Source organism: Hypanus sabinus, chromosome 12 (assembly GCF_030144855.1).
Source record: "Hypanus sabinus isolate sHypSab1 chromosome 12, sHypSab1.hap1, whole genome shotgun sequence".
In the NCBI taxonomy this organism is placed as follows: Eukaryota; Metazoa; Chordata; class Chondrichthyes; order Myliobatiformes; family Dasyatidae; genus Hypanus; species Hypanus sabinus.
In genome coordinates, this window is record NC_082717.1 from 54,167,145 (window position 1) to 54,185,609 (window position 18,465).

The 18,465-nt window shown below is 40.6% G+C and overlaps 1 protein-coding gene across 2 annotated transcripts in view; it reads left to right on the top strand.

Annotated features, from left to right (window-relative positions):
* The window catches only part of LOC132402888 (echinoderm microtubule-associated protein-like 6), a 352,621-nt gene that overhangs the window by 308,511 nt on the left and 25,645 nt on the right, over positions 1–18,465 (top strand). The window contains exons 31-32 of one of the 2 annotated variants that reach the window (XM_059985945.1): positions 10,872–10,883; positions 11,257–11,439. In XM_059985945.1, coding sequence (XP_059841928.1) covers positions 10,872–10,883; positions 11,257–11,439 — 195 coding nt within the window. The remainder of the gene's footprint in view (positions 1–10,871; positions 10,884–11,256; positions 11,440–18,465) is intronic. The other variant, XM_059985944.1, reaches the window with a different exon arrangement.

Consider the following 18,465-nt stretch of genomic DNA (forward strand, 5'->3'; position numbering starts at 1 on the left):
AGCTCTATATTTTTCCCATAATTAGAACAGATTATGGCCACTGCTCACAAAGTGCTCCACCGCTGACAATTTGCCCACTGCCTGGCTTCATTCCTGGTCGAGTGTAGCCTCTTCTCTAGTCAGGCTATCTACATACAGCACACAAAAATGCTGGAGGAACTCAGCAGGTCAGGTAGCATCATTGGAGGGGAATATATACTGAACATCTCAAGTCGAGACCCTTCACCAGGACTGGAAAGGAAGGAGGCAGAAGCCAGAATAAGAAGATGGAGGAAGGGGAAGGGGTACAAGGTGACAGGTTAATTTGAGACCAGATGACGGGGAAGGTGCGTGAACAGGGGAGGATATAAAATTAGAAACTGGGAGGGGACAGGTAGGAAAGATAAAGATCTGAAGAATGAGGAATCTGATAGGAGAGGACAGTGGACTATGGAAGAAAGAGGAGGGGGAAACCAGAGGACGGTGATGGGCAGGTGAGGAGAAGAGAAAGGGTAAGAGAGTATCTAGAATGAGGAATGGGGAAAGAGAGGAGGAGGAAGGGGGAGTAATTACCAGAAGTTGGAAAAATAAATATTCATGCCATCTGGTTAGGGGCTACCCAGATGGAATCTGAGGTGTTGCTCATCTAGCCTGAGCTTAGCCTGATCATGGCAAGAGAGGAGGCTATGAACAGACATGTCAGAAAGAGAATGGGTAGCCATGGGACATTCTGCCTTGTGCAGTAGACAGAGCAAAGGCACTCAAAAAGTAGTCTCCAGTATGCATTGGTTCTCACTGATGAAGTAGAAACCAGATGGATGACCCTGGCAAACTTGCATGTGAAGTGCCATCTCTCCTGTCCTGTCAGATCTTTTTTCTTCTTTAGCCCTTTATCTCTTTGACCTTTTCCCTTCCTAGCTTCTTACTTTACCCTTTCTCCCACCCACCAAATTACAAATCTAGTTTAACTATACCTCTGTACAATTTTCCTGTATGTTTGCTCAATTCCCACTATTGAGTGGCAGAGGTCTTTAAAATAATCCATTTCTTACTTAAAGATCCACTCATAAAGCATTATTTTTAAATTCTGGCTCCTAATTTAGATTCTCCCACAAGAAGAAACATTTCCACATCTACCCAGGCAAGACTGCTCAGGATCTTGTATGTATCACCTGAGTCACCTCTTGCTCTTCTATTCTCCACTGGATACTAACCTGGCCTTCCAATCTTTCCATGTAAGACAACCTGGCCATTGCAGGTATCAGTCCAGTAAATCTTCTTTAAATGGCTTCCACTGCATCCTTCGTAAAATGAGAATACCAGTACTGTTCTAGAACTGTCAAACCCAGCACAAGAAATTAACATTGGCTAAAACAATAATTTAGACCTATTGCACAAATCATCTCAAATCTGTGTGTGTTAACCCAAAGTTTATTTAACATCAAGTAGATATTTTTATCTGAAGTTTAATAGACCAAAAACTTTGAGAAACATTGACAAACATTTATAGATGCTTGGTGGTGAGTACCCTAACTGGTTGCATTACTGCTTGATGTGGAAATGGAACAGAAAAGGCTACAGATACAACCTAGTTCATCATAGACAAAGTGCTCTCAACCATTGAGTACATTTACATAGAGCTCAAGAAAGCAGAATCGATCATTAAAGACCTTCACCATCCAGGCCATGTCCTCTTCTCAGTACTACATCGGACAGGCCTTAGGTCCCACACCACCATATTCAGGAACAGTTATTACCATACAACCATCAAGCTCCTGAACCAGAATGGCTAACTTCAATTACCACTAGTCTGAACTGACTCTGGAACTACATATCCGCTTTCAAGGACTTTTTACTTCTTTTGTTCTCAGTATTGTATTTCTTTTATTTGCACAGTTTGTCTTCTTTTGAATATTGGTGCTTGTCACTCATTGTCTGTTTATCTATATTTTTTCATGAAATACTTTTGTGTTTCTTTTTTCCTGTAAACACTTGCAGAAAATGAATCTCAAGGTAGTATATATGGTAACATATATACATACTTTGATTATTAATTTAATTTGAACTTTGAAGAGCATAAAAGCACATCACAGCTTGTTTTGCATAATATTTCTATCCAATTAAACAGCAACTAATTTTGTTTATCGAGGTCATTATTGTGGAAATTCACTTCTAGTATAATCCCCTTAATGCCCATAGACCTCAGTTTTATCAGGTCACTTTGATGCTTGAGGTCAGCAATTGGTCTATGTAAAATCCTAAACTGGGCATCAGTGATCTGGTTATTGGTGAGTGTATGCCTCCAAACAGTACCGTCAATGACATCTTCCATCACCTTGTTGATAATTGAGAGCACATTGATTAGGTGGTAAATAGCTGGCTTGTGTTTTTCTGCTTTTTGTGAGCATGCCAAACCTAGGCAATTTTCCATTCTGTCAGGTGGATGCTGGTTTTGTAATGAGATAGTTTGATTATGGGCGCAGCTAGCTTTGGAGTGTATTCTTTGGTATTACCACTGGGATTCTGATTCAGTAGAACAGATAAAAGTATGATCAAATTGTGAAGTCAAAACAATATATTCTGAAACTGAAATATCAGTAAGAATGAAAACAGGACCATAAATTTGCAAAATATTGAAGGCCCATGTGCATACATCCACATTGGTTAAATGTATACAAACTAAGTTATCGAAGAGAAGAGTGGGTTCTTGTGACTGCATGAAAACAGATCCAAAAGTGATGTACTTGCATAGCAGTTGAAAATGGATGTAGGAATCACTCAGCATCTATACAACAGTGTTTAAAAAACTAAGAAGTGGCAAGTAAGTCAATGTTCAGCACCAGCTGAGAGGGCACAAGAACATACTTCATTGGCATAGTCACTTTTACAGCCTGTAGTGTTGCTTTTATTGCAGCAGCTGACATTAGGATGTCTGAACAGACTTCACAAGCTATTCCTCTTTGGGATTCTGGGATATTACTCTTTGAGCATACTCTCTTCTTTAGATTCAGATTTATTTAACACATGTACATCAAAACACAGTAACACGCATTGTTTGCATTAACAACGAGAACACCCAAGGTGTATGCAGGTGATCTTGAGAGCCCTTATTCACCTATTCCCTCTTCCACCATCCTGTCTTGCCTTCTGAGGTTTGTGCTGTTCCAAGAGAATTCTTACTATTTCACTTGTGTGCAAGCATTGTTTTTAAAAGAGACTTTAAAATCTAAAAACTATCTGTGAGGAAGACAGTGGCTAAAGTCAACGTAGGTCCCTTGGAAGACGAGAAGAGAAATTTGATATTGGGTGATAAGGAAATGGCTGAGGCATTGAATGACTATTTTGTGTCAGTCTTCACGATGGAGGACATGTCTAATATGCCAAAGAAGGATGTTATGGACAAAATGGGAGGTGAGGACCTTGATAAAATCAATGTCACTAAAGAGATGGTGATGAGCAAACTAGAAGATCTGAAGGCAGATAAGCCCCCTGGTCGTGATGGGATGCATCCCAGGGTGCTGAGGGAATTGGTGGAGGTTATAGTAGATGCGTTGGCAATCATTTATCAAAACTCTCTAGACTCTGGGCAGGTCCCAGCGGATTAAAAAACAGCAAACGTCACACCACTTTTTTAAAAAGGATGTAGGCAAAAGACGGGCAACTATAGGCCAGTTAGCTTAACATCTGTAGTCAGGAAACTGCTTGAAGCTGTCATGAAGAAAGAAATAGTAAAACATTTAGAAAGGGGTAGTTCCATTAGACAGACGCAGCATGGATTCAGAAAGGGTAGGTCCTGTTTGAAAAACTTACTGGAGTTCTTTGAGGGCATAATGAGTGCAGTGGATAGAGGGGAACAGGTGGATGTCATATACTTGGATTTCCAGAAGGTGTTTGATACGGTGCCGCACAAGAGGCTTATAAATAAGAGATGGATGCATGGAGTCGGAGGAAGTGTGTTGTCATGGATAGTGGATTGGTTAACCAATAGAAGGCAGAGAGTTGGTATAAATGGGTGTTTCTCCGGTTGGCAGTCAGTGGTGAGTGGGGTGCTGCAGGGGTCGGTGCTGGACCCGCAGCCATTTACCATTTACATTGATGATTTGGAAGAGGGGAGTGAGTGTAGCTTGGCAAAATTTGTTGATGACACTAAACTGAGTGGAAAAGCAAATTGTACAGAGGATGTGGAGAGTCTGCAGAAGGATATAGATAGGTTAACTGAGTGGGCCAAGGTCCGACAGATGGAATACAACATTGGTAAATGCGAGGTCACCCACCTTGGAAGGAATAGTAGAAGAACAGATTATTATTTAAATAGTGAAAGATTGCAGCATACTGTTGTGCAGAGTGACTTGGGAGCGCTTGTTCATGAATCGCAAAAAATTAGCTTGCAGGTACAGCAGTTTATTAAGAAGGCAAATGGAAAGTTGGCCATTGCTAGAGGGATTGAATTCAAGAGCAGGGAGGCCATGCTGCAACTGTACAGGGTACTAGTGAGGCCACACCTGGAGTGATGTGTGCTATTCTGGTCTCCATACTTGAGGAAGGATATACTGGCTTTGGAGGCAGTGCAGAGGAGGTTAACCAGGTTGATTCTGGAATGAAGGGGTTAACCTATGAGGAGAGATTGAGTCACCTGTGACTATACTCTCTGGAATTCAGAAGAATGAGAGCAGATATTATAGAAACATACAAAATTTTGAAAGGGGTAGATAAGCTAGAAGTAGGAAAGTTGTTTCCATTAGTGGGTGAGACTAGAACCAGGGGTCATTGCCCCAAGATTCAGGGGAGAAGATTTAGAACGAAGATGAGGAGAAACTGTTTTTCCCAGAAAGTGGTGAATCTGTGGAATTCTTTGCCCAGGGAAGTGGTTGAGACTTCTTCACTAAATATATTTAAGATACAGTTAGATAGATTTTTACTTAGTAGGGGAATTAAGGGTTATGGGGAAAAGGCAGGTAGATGGAGCTGAGTTTACAGAGAGATCATCCATGATCTTATTGAATGCGGGGCAGGCTCGATGGGCCGGATGGCCTACTCCTGCTCCTATTTCTTATGTTCTTATGACTATCTGCTTTTACATTTTGAAACAATCATGAAGACCACTATATAGACTGCCAGACTCTTTAAAAATATGAGTCAGCAACTAAGCTATAATTAGTTGATAATCCCAAAGTATTGTAATGCTATTGGGTCATTTGGCTGAGAGAAGGCATTAGGTGGAATGATGAACTCTAAAAGGTAGTTTTAGAAGTAGCTCTAAAAATACTAAAATCTGCAAGTCTACATTGCTGGTGAGCTGGATAATGAAAGTGCTGCGCAGTTATGGCCTAATGTGTGAAACAGGCCCTCGCACTGCGCCACAGCCTACTGCAGCTATTTGGGAATCTGATGTTGGAAGTGCGCCAGGATGCAGAAGCACAGAGCGTGCCAGTATTTGTGCAGAATTAAAGCAGGTCCCTACAGACACGAGTTCCCAGTGATTTCTCTCACTAACATCCGATCACGTGAAAATGAAATGGATTATCTGTGCTTTTGTCTGAACCAGTGGGAGATGAGAGACTGCTGCACACTTGTCCTAACAGAAACGTGGCTCCAGGACATCACTCCAGATTTGGCCATCCAGCTAGAATGCCTAATCTCCTTTCAGTGGACAGAAATGCTGTGACCTCAGGTACAACCCATGGAAGAGATCTGTGGGACAAAATAAATAAGAACTGGTGTGTGAACGCCCACTGCTCGCCGCAGATAGAGTTTTTAATGGTGAATTGCAGGCCCTTCTATTTACCAAGGGAGTTCACTGCCATTGTGATTGTCACTGTTTACATTTCTACCCCCCACCACCACCTGTGTTAGTATTGGGGAAGCACTGCAGGAGCTCTACATCACCATCTGCGAGCACTGTGCCACTCACCTTGATGGCTTCTTTATTGTTGCTGGTGACTTCAGTCACCAACTTAAAGCTGTCCTGCCAAAGTTCTACCAGCATTCCACTTTGCAACCAGAGGAAGGAATATATTAGACTTGGTCTATACCAGCATTCGTGGAGCCTGCAATGCTGCTCTTCCCACCCCCATCTCAGATACTCAGACCACACACCCATTTTGCTAATCCTTGCATACAGACTGCTGGTTAAATGAGTCAAACTAGTTTACAGGGAGATCAGGACCTGGACAGAAGGTGCCACCTCAGTGTTTTCTGTTTCATAAATGTGATGCAAAATATTCAGGGAAGTGGTTACCTACAATCAACAAGTTAACATTGATAAATATGTGGGATCAGTAACAAGCTACATAAGAAAGTGCATGGAGTACATTATAGGGATTAAACACTATACTGCCTGGGGCAAATTGAAAACCATGGTTGACTGCACAGGTTCAGGCACTGCTTAGGTATCGAAGATCAGCAAGAGCTGTACTCCTCCGTGCCTTCAGGAAATCAAAGTGAGAATACTCAGAAAGTTCACAGACTCCGTTGTGACACAAGGGACATGCAGCACATGTGACAATGTATACAAACAATAATAAGTTACAAGTCCATCCTGCACATCAATGACAACAATGCCTCCCTTCCTGATAGGCAGAATGCCTTCGATACCCGATTTGACACAATGAATGATAACACATCAAGGAAAGTTCCCTTTCCCCCTCAGGAGTAGGCACCCTGTCTGGCCATACCGAAATGAGGAGGATCCGAGCCATGGTAAACCCACACAAAACAGGGCCGGACAACAGATCTGGCCAGGTGCTGAGGACTAGTGCGCTACAGCTAACCAAAGTTTTAACAGACATCTTCAACATCTCTTTGCAACAAACTATTGTCCCTGCATGCTTCAAGGCACCCACCATCATTCTGATGCCCAAGAGAGCAATGGTAACTGGACATCACAGTAGTGTAGCGATTGGCACGTTGTGCTACAGCTTGGGGAGTTCAGAGATCAATTCTGGTGCCATTCTGTAAGGTGGATCTGTACATCATCCCTGTGAAATGTGTGGGTTTTCTCCAGGTCCTTCAGTTTCCTCCCACAGTCCAAAGACACACCAGGTAGGTTAATTGGTCATTGTAAATTGTCCTATCATTCAGTTAGGGTAAATTGGGTTTGTCAGGGGTATCTGGGGTGAGGTGGCCCAAAGGGCTGGAAGGGCCTGCTCCACGCTGTATCGCAAAATAAATACACTGGCATAAATGAATGCAGCCTGATGGCACTGACCTCAACAATCCATGAAGTGCAGCTACATTGGATCCTTTCCCATTAACCTATCACAAAAACCAGTCCACTGATGATGCCATGGCCTCACCCCTCCACTTCATCTTGTTCCACTTAGAAAATGATTCCTAGTACACTAGGAGCTGTTCATTGACTTGATTTGATCATCCCTCTGAGACTGGTGGGTAAACTGTCCTCAATGGGACTCAACAGCCCTCTCTGTAACTGGATCTTTGACTTCTTGATGGAAAGACGACAGTCAGTCCAAGTTGTCAGCAGTATCTCAAACTCAGTCATGCTGAGCACTGGTGCTCCTCAGAGCTGTGTGCTCAGCCAGCTGCTGTTCACACTGCTGGCTCATAAATGCACTGCCAGATCCAGCTCAAGCTGCATCTTGTTTGCTGATGGTACTACACTATGGCTTCATCAGCAACAATGATGAGTTGGCATCCAGAAAGGAGGTAGAGAGTTTTATCAAATGATGTGAGAATAACAACCTAAATTTCACCATGGACAAGACAAAAGCAGTGATTGTGGACTTAAGGAAGGTGCTAGTTGACCACTCTCCATTGCACATCAATGGCTTTGCCATGAAGAGAGTGAAGAGCACAAATTTCCTTGATGTACACATGACAGCTAACCTGGCCCCACAACACCACCTTACTGGTCAAGAAGCCACAGCAGTGTTTACACTTTCTGAAAAGATTGAGATGTGTAAGGCTTCCTGACCCCATTCCAACAACTTTCTACAGGAGCACCATCGTGAGTGTCCTATCTGGTTGCATCATTGTGTGGTATGGAATCTCCCAGGCATTGACAACAAGACCCCACAAAGAATAGTAAAATTTGCTAAGAGGGTCTCCCTCTTGCCCCACCCCCCCATTTGTGACATTTACCAGGAGCGTTGTACATGAAGGGCCCAAAACATCGCCCATACTGTAGTCTCTTTGACCTACCACCATCAGGAAGGAGATACAGGGACATCAGGACTAGGGACTGCCAGACAGGATAACAGCTTCTGCCAGGCTGTGAGACTAATGAATACCCTGCCGCCACCAAGGTTTTGTCACTAGGACAGCAAGCTGTTTACTGTTTATTCTTTACCTGTGCTGCAGACTAATACATTATTTTATTAATTTATTTGTGGTTTTATGTGCTGTGTGTGGTATACTTATTGTGAGTGCACCATGGTCCAGAAGAATGTTGTTTCATTTGATTGTGTACATGTATAGTCAGATGACAGTGAACTAGATTTTAGAAATATAGAAACATTGATAACCTACAGCACAATACAGGCCTTTTGGCCCATAAAGCTGTGCCGAGCATGTTCTTACCTGGGAAATTACCTAGGGTTACCCATAGCCCTCTATTTTTCTGTGCTCCATATACCTGTCCAGGCAGGAGTCTCTTAAAAGACCCTTTTGATTCCACCTCCACCAACGTCGCCGGCAACCCATTCCACGCACTCATCACTCTGCGTTAAAAAAAAAACTTATCCCTGATATCTCTTTTGTACCTACATCCAAGCACCTTAAAACTGTGTCCTCTCATGCTAGCCATTTCAGCCCTGGGAAATATCCTCTGACTATCCACATGATCAATGTCTCTCATCATCTTGTACACTTCTATCAGGTCATCTCTCATCCTGTCGCTCCAAGGAGAAAAGGCCGAGTTCACTCAACCTTTTCTCATAAGGCATGCTCCCCAATCCAAGCAACACCCTTGTAAATCTCCTCTGCACCCTTTCTATGGTTTCCATATCCTTCCTATAGTGAGGTGACTAGAACTGAGCACAGTACTCCAAGTGGGGTCTGAGCAGGGTCCTATATAGCTGCAACATTACCTCTCAGCTCCTAAACTCAATGCCACGATTGATGAAGGCCAATGCACTGTATGCTTTCTTAATCACAGAATCAACCTGCGTAGCAGCCTTGAGTGTCCTATGGACTTGGACCTCAAGATCCCTCTGATCCTCCACACTGCCAAGAACCTTATTGAATTGTGGTTTAAATCTGGACAATGCACTGATTAACTTAATGATATGCCTACTTTGCATACCCATGTTAAATATTCATTGCAAATATTAGGCAGCAGTTCTCACTGTGCTTGGCTCATTTTACGCTACAAATGTATATATGTACTGCAGATGCCATTGTGAAGTTCTCAAGGATTGTCATAGTACTTAAAACACAAGTTGTTACAAATTCCATTTTCTCATTGACCCATCATTAGCAAATCAATTTTTCTTTTGATATTGTTGCACATGTTTAAATTCACTCTAACTCTATGACAATCTGAAAAAAATTGTTTATGGAACAGGTGAATAAATTTCAATGAAAGCAACATTTATCATTTTATGCAAATCTCTCATATTTTCTCCTCAAATAATCCAACCTCTTAATGTATTAACTTAAGTTTTCTTGTACCGTAACACAATCGATACAAAATAAATACTGTATTTTTACCTACATCAATGGGTTCAACTAAACAGTCTAAAAACTTTTCTACCCATGCGATTCTTTACTTATTACTGTCTTTTGGATGCAACAATCCCAATTACAGCTCTTGATTCCTTTTAAGAGTAATGGCTGTTCCCTTTGTTATAATACTATATTACGTACACAACTTGCAGTACTTCTAATATGGAATGTTGAAATGAGGAAAGGATTTTCATTTGAATGTTGTCCTTAAAAGATCTCAAGACTATTGTAAGACTTAGCAGCATGCTTTGCAATAGCGGTCTCTGGTTACTATTGTAAAATATGCTGCCAATATGTGCAAATCAAGATCACACAATTGTGAAATAATAACATAGTTCCTGTTTAGTAGAGGAATAGATATTTACTGTTTGCCAGAAATATATTTTAATATTTGACCTGGGGACGTTTGCATACCTTCTTAAAATAGTGAAATGCCTTGAGCCACAACAGTGGGAGAAAAAGTCCATCTAAACACATTCTTAGTTCTTTCCCAGTCTGCAGTCACTTTGATATACAGTGATTGTTCATGCAAAATCTCTAAATTGGGTTTTTAGTTGCAGGAGTGAAGTCCAACTGTGCATCCTCACCACTGTGCATTGTCCATTTCATGAATAATGACAAAGTGTTCATGCTTTCTTAGATATTTAAGAATGTTAATACCATCCCTTTAAGGGTATCATGTAATGAAGCACGCTAACTATTGAAGACAAGAGAATTGAAAATTGTGTCAAAATTTTCATTGATACTAGTTTAAATGAGCAAAAGGATCAATATACCTCATTGTCTTATTGGTCTTTAAATCCTTCTTGGAATAACCTTTTGTAATAATTTAAGTATTGATAGGGTCCATTAATTATGTCAATTTGTAACAATTCAGTTATATGATGTACTAATTACTGTTTATTCATCTTATAATTAAAATGTCTAAAATACATGGCAATTATTTTGGAATTAAAGTCATTAAAGCCATTCATTAAAGTCCAAAACCTATAATAGTTCCATCAATGTAATATTCAAGTCATCATTTCTTTAGCTTCAGAGCAAAATTTTGCTTTTTATTAAAACACATTTTACCTTGTGTTCATTATGCACATTTAATTTGTCGTCAATATTTCTCCTTTGATACTATTGTGTAATAACTCATCATGAGAGGGTATAGTATATCTTGGATCAATATATCCTCATTTGCAATTGCTGTCTCAATGCAGGTGATATTACAGATCCATCAGGTAAGGCTATCAGCTTTTGTCCTTATCCCCCATTCCATCATTGTCTTTATTTTTATTTGAGCAGCTTCACTGATTCTTTTGTCATTGTGAAACTGTAATAATGTATTTGCTCATAGCGCAGATACATGTGGTTGTGCAGCCCATGGTTTTGTTCAGTTTGTCCCTATGCTTAGTAGATAACATTGGGATAATAAATATTCAGTGTATATTTCTCGAGCTAGATGAATAGACTGTCAATGCATTGTAGCAGATTATATGCACCTAATTAATAAAAGTATTTGTGAGCTAATATAAATGGCCATCAGGTTTTAAATGTCTTTCTCTTTTTTCCTAGTTTAAATTGAATGCATATACTCTTTTTTACAATTACCAGGAGCAACTCCATCCATTCATGTATGGGATGCCATAAGCAAGCAGACACTTTCCATCCTGCGTTGTTCTCATAATAAGGGTGTCTGTTATGTTAACTTCAGTGCTACAGGCAAGCTGCTGTTATCAGTGGGCATCGATCCTGAACATACCATCACTGTTTGGAGATGGCAAGAAGGTAAATAGTGTAATTTATTTTAATTAACATATATATTTCACTTTCCATTGCCATTGTCCTTCGTTCATTGTATAACAAATAAATGTAAGCAAATAATTTGTAGATTCAGTAACAGTACCATGTCATGAATACATGCATAGGCAAAATACATTTCTCACCCTAGGAATTTATCCACTGCTTGATAGATTTTTATTTTGAATAGTAATTAAGAGCATATCAAGCCAGTTGCATATTAGCAGTGTGTTTCCAGATTTTTGATCTAGGTCCTCTGTGCAAATGATAGGCATGCCTTCAAAGATAGTTGTAAGTACATTTTGATACAAAGTTCATTTAACCTTCAACGAAAAACCTTACTATTCAAATGAAGACCATGAATATCACAGGACGAGAATGCTGAAGTAGCCTTAACCAAAAGATGGGGGTCTGCCTCAGCAATAGTTGAAGGGTTAGACATTCCTGGCTTTTACCAGGAATTCCATCTTTTATTTTTAATTTACTACTTTATTTTTTCATGGTTCAAGTGCCCCTCCCAATCAAATAGAATTTTATACACATAGATGATGGAAATACTCTCCTAAATGGACTTAGGGAGTGGAATCCATAATTGAATACAACTACTCCACGTAGGCATCAGTAGCACAGACCATAAGACATAAGGAGCAGAATTTGGACATTTGGTCTGTTGAATCTGCTCAGCCATTCAATCATGGCTGATCCTTTACTCCCCTCCTCAGCCCCATTCCCCGGCCTTCTCCCCATAACCTTTAATGCTGTGTCCAATCAAGAACCTATCAAGCTCTGTCTTAAATAAACCCAACAACCTGGCCTCCACAGGTACCTGTGGCAACAAGCCCTCTAGCTAAAGAAAGTTCTCCACATCTCTGTTTTAAATGGATGCTCCGCTATCCTGAGGTTATGTCCTTTTGTTCTAGACTTCTCCACCATGGAAAACATACTTTCCACATCTACTCTGACTAGGCCTTTCAATATTTGAAAGGTTTCAATGAGATTGCCCCTCATCATTCTAAATTTCAGGAAGTACAGCCCCAGAGCTATCAACTGTTCCTTGTATGATAACCCTTTCATTCCGAGAAACATCCTTGTGAACCTCCTCTGAACCCTCTCCAATGTCAGCACATCTCCTCTTAGAGGAGGAGCCCAAAACTTTTCACAGTACTCAAGGTGAGGCCTCACCAATGTCTTAAAGCTACAGCATCACATCCCTGCACTTGTATTCTAGACCATGAGAAATGAACGCTAACATTGCATTTACCCTCCTCACCACCATCTGTACCTGCAAGTTGACCTTTAAGGTGTTCTGCGCAAAGACTCCCAAGCCCCTTTGCATCTCAGATTTTTGGATTTTTTCCCTATTTAGAAAATAGTCTGCACATTTATTTCTGCTACCAAAGTGCATGACAATGCATTTTCCAACATTTTATTTCATTTGCCACTTTTTTGCCCATTGTCCTAATCTGTTTAAGTCTTCTGCAGCCTACCTGTTTCCTCAACACTACCTGCCCCTCCACAAACCTTCGTATCATCTGCAAACTTAGCATCAAAGCCATCTATTCCATCATCTAAATATACAGCATAAAAAGAAGTGGTCCCAACACTAACCCTTGTGGAACACCTCTAGTCACTGGCAGCCAACCAGAAAAGGATCCTTTTATTCCCACTTGCTGCCTCCTACCAATCAACCAATGATCTAACCATGACAATAACTTTCCTGTAATACCATGGGCTGTTAACTTGGTAAGCAGCTTCGTGTGTGACACCTTGTCAAAGCCCATCTGAAAGTCCAAATTTACAACATCTACTGCATCCCCTTTGTCAGTCCTATGTGTAATCTCCTCAAAGAATTCCAACAGTCAAGATTTTCCCTGAAGGAAACCGTGCTGACTTTGTCCTATTTTGCCCAGTATCACCAAGTACTCCATAACCTCAACCTTAACAGTTGACTGCAACATCTTCCCAACCACTGAGGTCAGGCTAACTGGTCTATAATTTCCTTTCTGCTGACTTCAGACTTTCTTAAAGAGTGAGTAACATCTGAAATTTTCCAGTCCTCTGACACCATGCCCTGGGGCAATGATTTTTGAAAGATTATTACTAATGCCTCCATTATCTCTCCTGCTAACTCTTTCAGATCCCTGGGGCGCTGCCCATCTGGTCCAGGTGACTGTTGTACCCTTAGGTCTTTAAGCTTCTTGAGCACATTCTCCCATGTAATAGTACTTGCACCCATGTCTCTTCCCTCACACCCTTCAACATCTGGCACACTGCTTGTGTCTTCCACAGTGAAGACTGATTTAAAATACTCATTTAGTTTATCTGCCGTCTCCTTGGCCCCAGTTATTATTTCTCCGGCCTCATCTTCTAATGGTCTCGTCTCTTTTTTTTTTAACTTGAAAAAGCTTTTACTATCCACTTTGATATTATTTGCTAGCATGCTTTCCCTCCTAATGATTTTTTTAGTTGGTCTCTGTAGGGTTTTAAAAGCTTCATAATCCTCTATTTTACTGCTAATTTTTGCTTTGTTGTATGCCCTCTGTTTTGCTTTTACATTAGCTTTGACTTCCCTTGTCAGCTGTGGTTGTACTATTTTGCCATTTGAGTATTTCTTTGTTTTTGGAATACATCTATCCTGCACCTTCCTGAGTTTTCCCAGAAACTCACGCCATTGCTACTCTGCTGTCATCAATGCCAGCATCTCTGATGCACCATCAATAACCCTCTGAGATGTGAGGCGAGATATCGGCTGTTATTGACTGGAAGAAAGAACAAGCAGGAATTAACCACCATACTACATCCTGGAGACTGAGAGGCAGGGCTCAGGCCCCAATCGCCTTTATACCGGGGTCTGTGGGAGGAGCCACAGGAGCAGTCGGGGGGGGGGGGGGGGGGGGGCGTGTCCAGACAGGTATATGTAGTTCACTAGTTTTCTTTGGCCAACTCCCCTCTTGTACCACTACCAATGCCTCTCTCATATCACTATAATTTCCTTTACTCCACTGAAATACTGCTAGGTCAGGCTTTACTTTCTCCCTATCAAATTTCAAGTTGAACTCAATCATATTGTGATCACTGCCTCCTAAAGGCTCCTTTACCTTAATTGCCTCCAGTTCATTACATTACACCCAATCCAGTATAGCTGATCCCCTAGTAGGCTCAACAAGGAACTGCTCTAAAAAAGCCATCTCATAAGCATTCAACAAACTCACTCTCTTGAGATCCATTACCAGCCTCATTTTTCCAATCGACCTGCAAGTTGAAATCTCTGATGATTATCATAATGTTGCCCTTTTGTCACGCCTTTTCTATTTCCTGTTGTAATTTGTGGTCCACATCCCAGCTACTGTTGGGAGACTTGTATATAACTGCCATCGGGGTCCATTTACCCTTGCACGTTCTTCACTCAACCCACAAGGATTCAACATCTTCTGATCCTGTGTCACATATTTCTACTGATTTGATGCCATTTTTTACCAGCAGAGCCACACCACACCAGCCCCTCTGCCTACCTTCCTATCCTACCTCCCCCCCCCCCAATAAAATGTGTAATCTGATTCTTTCAACTCCCAACTGCACCATTCGTCCGACATATTTCAGTGATTGCCACAACTTCATTCCTGACATGGTAATAGTGCAACAAGATCATCCATCTTATATCTTACACTCTGTGCCTTGAGATATAACACTTTGAGTACTGTATTTGCTACCCTTTTCAATTCTGCATCCCTAATACACTGATGCACACCCTGATGGCTGCAACTTTGTCTTATCATCTGTCTGCCCTTCCTGACAGACTTGACTGCATGCTATCTTTGCTTTCTTACCATCCGTCCTCTCCTGAGTCACTTCACTCCTGTTCCCACCCTCCCTGCCAACAAATTAGTTTAAATCCTCCCCAAAAGTTCTAACAAACCTCCCCATGAGGATATTTGTCCCCTTCAGGTTCATGTGCAACCCATCGCTTTTATACAGGTCATATCTTCCCCAGAAGAGATCCCAATGATCCAAGAACCTGAAGCCCTGCCCCCTGCACCAGTTTCTCAGTCATTATAGGCCTTTTTATAAATTATAACCATATAACAATTATAGCATGGAAACAGGCCATCTCAGCCCTTCTAGTCCATGCTGAACACTTACTCTCACCTAGTCCTACTGACCCGCACTCAGCCCATAACCCTCCATTCCTTTCCTGTCCATATGCCTATCCAATTTTACTTTAAATGACAATACTGAACCTGCCTCTACCACTTCTACTGGAAGCTCATTCCACACAGCTACCACTCTCTGAATAAAGAAATTCCCCCTCGTATTACCCTTAAACTTTTGCCCTCTAACTCTCAACTCATGTCCTCTTGTTTGAATCTCCCCTACTCTCAATGGAAAAAGCCTAACCACGTCAACTCTATCTATCCCCCTCATAATTTTAAATACCTCTATCAAGTCCCCCCTCAACCTTCTACACTCCAAAGAATAAAGACCTAACTTCTTCAATCGTTCCCTGTAACTTAGGTGCTGAAACTCAGGTAACATTCTAGTAAAATTTCTCTGTACTCTCTCTATTTTGTCAACATATTTCCTACAATTTGGTGGCCAGAACTGTACGCAAAAATTAATAGGCATTTTGATAAAACCGAAAGTCAGACAAAGTAAAATCTCTAAAATGCTTGTGTGTTGTATTGAGGCTTTTGCTGAATACAGTATCAATAGTGCAAACAGAAGAGAAGATTCCAGATAGAAGGGATACCTAAGTCAACGTTGTCTTGTACATGTTTCTTATTGCTACCTTCAGTTCATGCCACCATTAATCACTGATGCTCATGAACAAGTTTAAATTTCTTTTGGGGTCATTTCTATTACGACAAAAAAGAGTACTCGTGATAAGGTAGTGGAGTCCTAGAGAGAAAGGTAACAGAAAAAGGGCATTATTTATCATTGTTTTCAATTTTCCTTACAATGCCATCAACTTCACAAGGTTCTTCCAGTCACTCACACTCCAGAGTAGTTTAATTAAGCTACTAACCCACATGTCCTTAGGATGTGTGAGAGAACTGGAGCACTTGAGGGGAAGTCATGTGGTTATAGGGAGAACGTGCAAGCTCCACACTGGTAGGAGTCAAGGTCAGGATTCAAAACAGGTTGTGGATACTGTGAGGTAGCAGTTCTGCTAAGTTTGATACTGAGACATCCAGCTGCTCTCCAGGGATAGATGGCACAAGCCTGCCACATGATTACATAAGATCATGACTGAACTGATTTTCTGCATTAACTCTATTTTGATCTTGATTCTCCTCTCTGCCTGTCTAATCTTTGATCTACTTTGTTGCCATGCCTACAACTCAGGCTGGCCAATTCCTTATCCTAAGTTAATTCTCCTTGTTTTATTTTCTTAAACTGAGGAAAACATCTTTACAACATAAAACATATTTATTCCCCTTCAAAATCTTACATATTTCAAAATAATCATATCATTCTTCCAAGCTCTAATCCGTTCAATTTTTCTTCATAAGACAACCCCTTCATGCCAGAAATCAATTTAGTGAACTTGTACTTTGTGCCTCTAGCAAACACGAGGATATCTGCAGATGCTGGAAATTCAAACAACACACACAAAATGCTGTCCACCAGCATTTTGTGTGTGTTCTTTGTACCTCTAGGTATGGTCTCCCTCAAATAAAGAAGCAAAAGCTATATACATTACTGTAGGTGTGATCTCTCAAAAGCCTTGTACAATTGTAGCAAAACCTCCTTACCTTGTATTTGATCTCCCTTGCTGTGAAGGCCAATATCCCATTTGCTTTCTTAATTTGATCTGTTGCCAAAGTGCTAACTTTGTATTTCTTGCAAAAGTGCACCAATTTTCTTAAAATCCAGAACTTTTAAAATAACAACTTTTTGATTATTCCTATTGAATTGAATTTCCCCTTTTTTGTTCCCCGCCTGCCATCTTTATTGCCTTTACAGATTCTTGGTGTCCTCACAGTTTACTTTTCAACTTGAGTCTATATCATCAGTCTGGATACAAAACATTTGGTGCCTTATTCAAAGTCAATAATGTAATAAGCTAAGGACTAACTGCTAATTCCTGAGGTATTCCAGCCTGATGATGATCTACTCTTTCTTTTGTCTTTGTAGTCTCTTTGGTTGCTATCTAATGTTTTCCTACTATCCTTCCATCTAGTAATAATATTTACATATTTATTAACCTTTTAATCTGCTATCATTCTGAACATTAGTTAGCTATGGGTGTATCACTTTTCTATCCATGGCTAACTAATGAATTTTAGATTCACTGAGAATACTGAAATTTAAGTGTCATTTACTGTTTATCAACCACTGGAAAATAAGATTAAAAGGTATAATCATATAGCTGTTTTTATTTAAGTTTAAAGGATAAGTTTAGGAATTCACTTTGTCACTCTCAAGCTTGATGTGAAATTCTATCATTATTATCCAATCTCCCACAAAATTCTTTCCTTTCAGGTTACTAATTTACAGATTTAAAGTAGATTGTTCCTTGGTTGGGTCCACAGCAGATTATTATAGCAAACTGCCTAAAGTATGCTCCATAATTTCATCTTCAAGGCCATTACCAGTTGAATTTACCCAGTCTATTTGAAGACAAAAGTCCCACACCACTATCTCCTCCCCTACCCCACCCCACCCCTGGCTTCAATGATTATTGCAACTCCCATTGTGTCTTTATAGATTGTATATCATTACTGGTGTTAGGAATCCTACAGACAATTGAACCCAGTGTTTCCACCACTTACTACTTTTTAATTTTACCTCCCTTGTTTTTAGTACCTAATCTTTATGTAACAACTCATCACTTTCCCAATATCATCCTTTCCCATCAGAGCTATTCTACTAATCACCTTTGAACCATATTTCTGTAATAACTACTGCATCAAAATCTATTTACACCTCTATGTCATTAATTATCTCCCTTGTTCAGATACAAAGACCTCAGTTAGTTCCCCTACTTTGACTGTTTGCTGCTGCACTATTGCA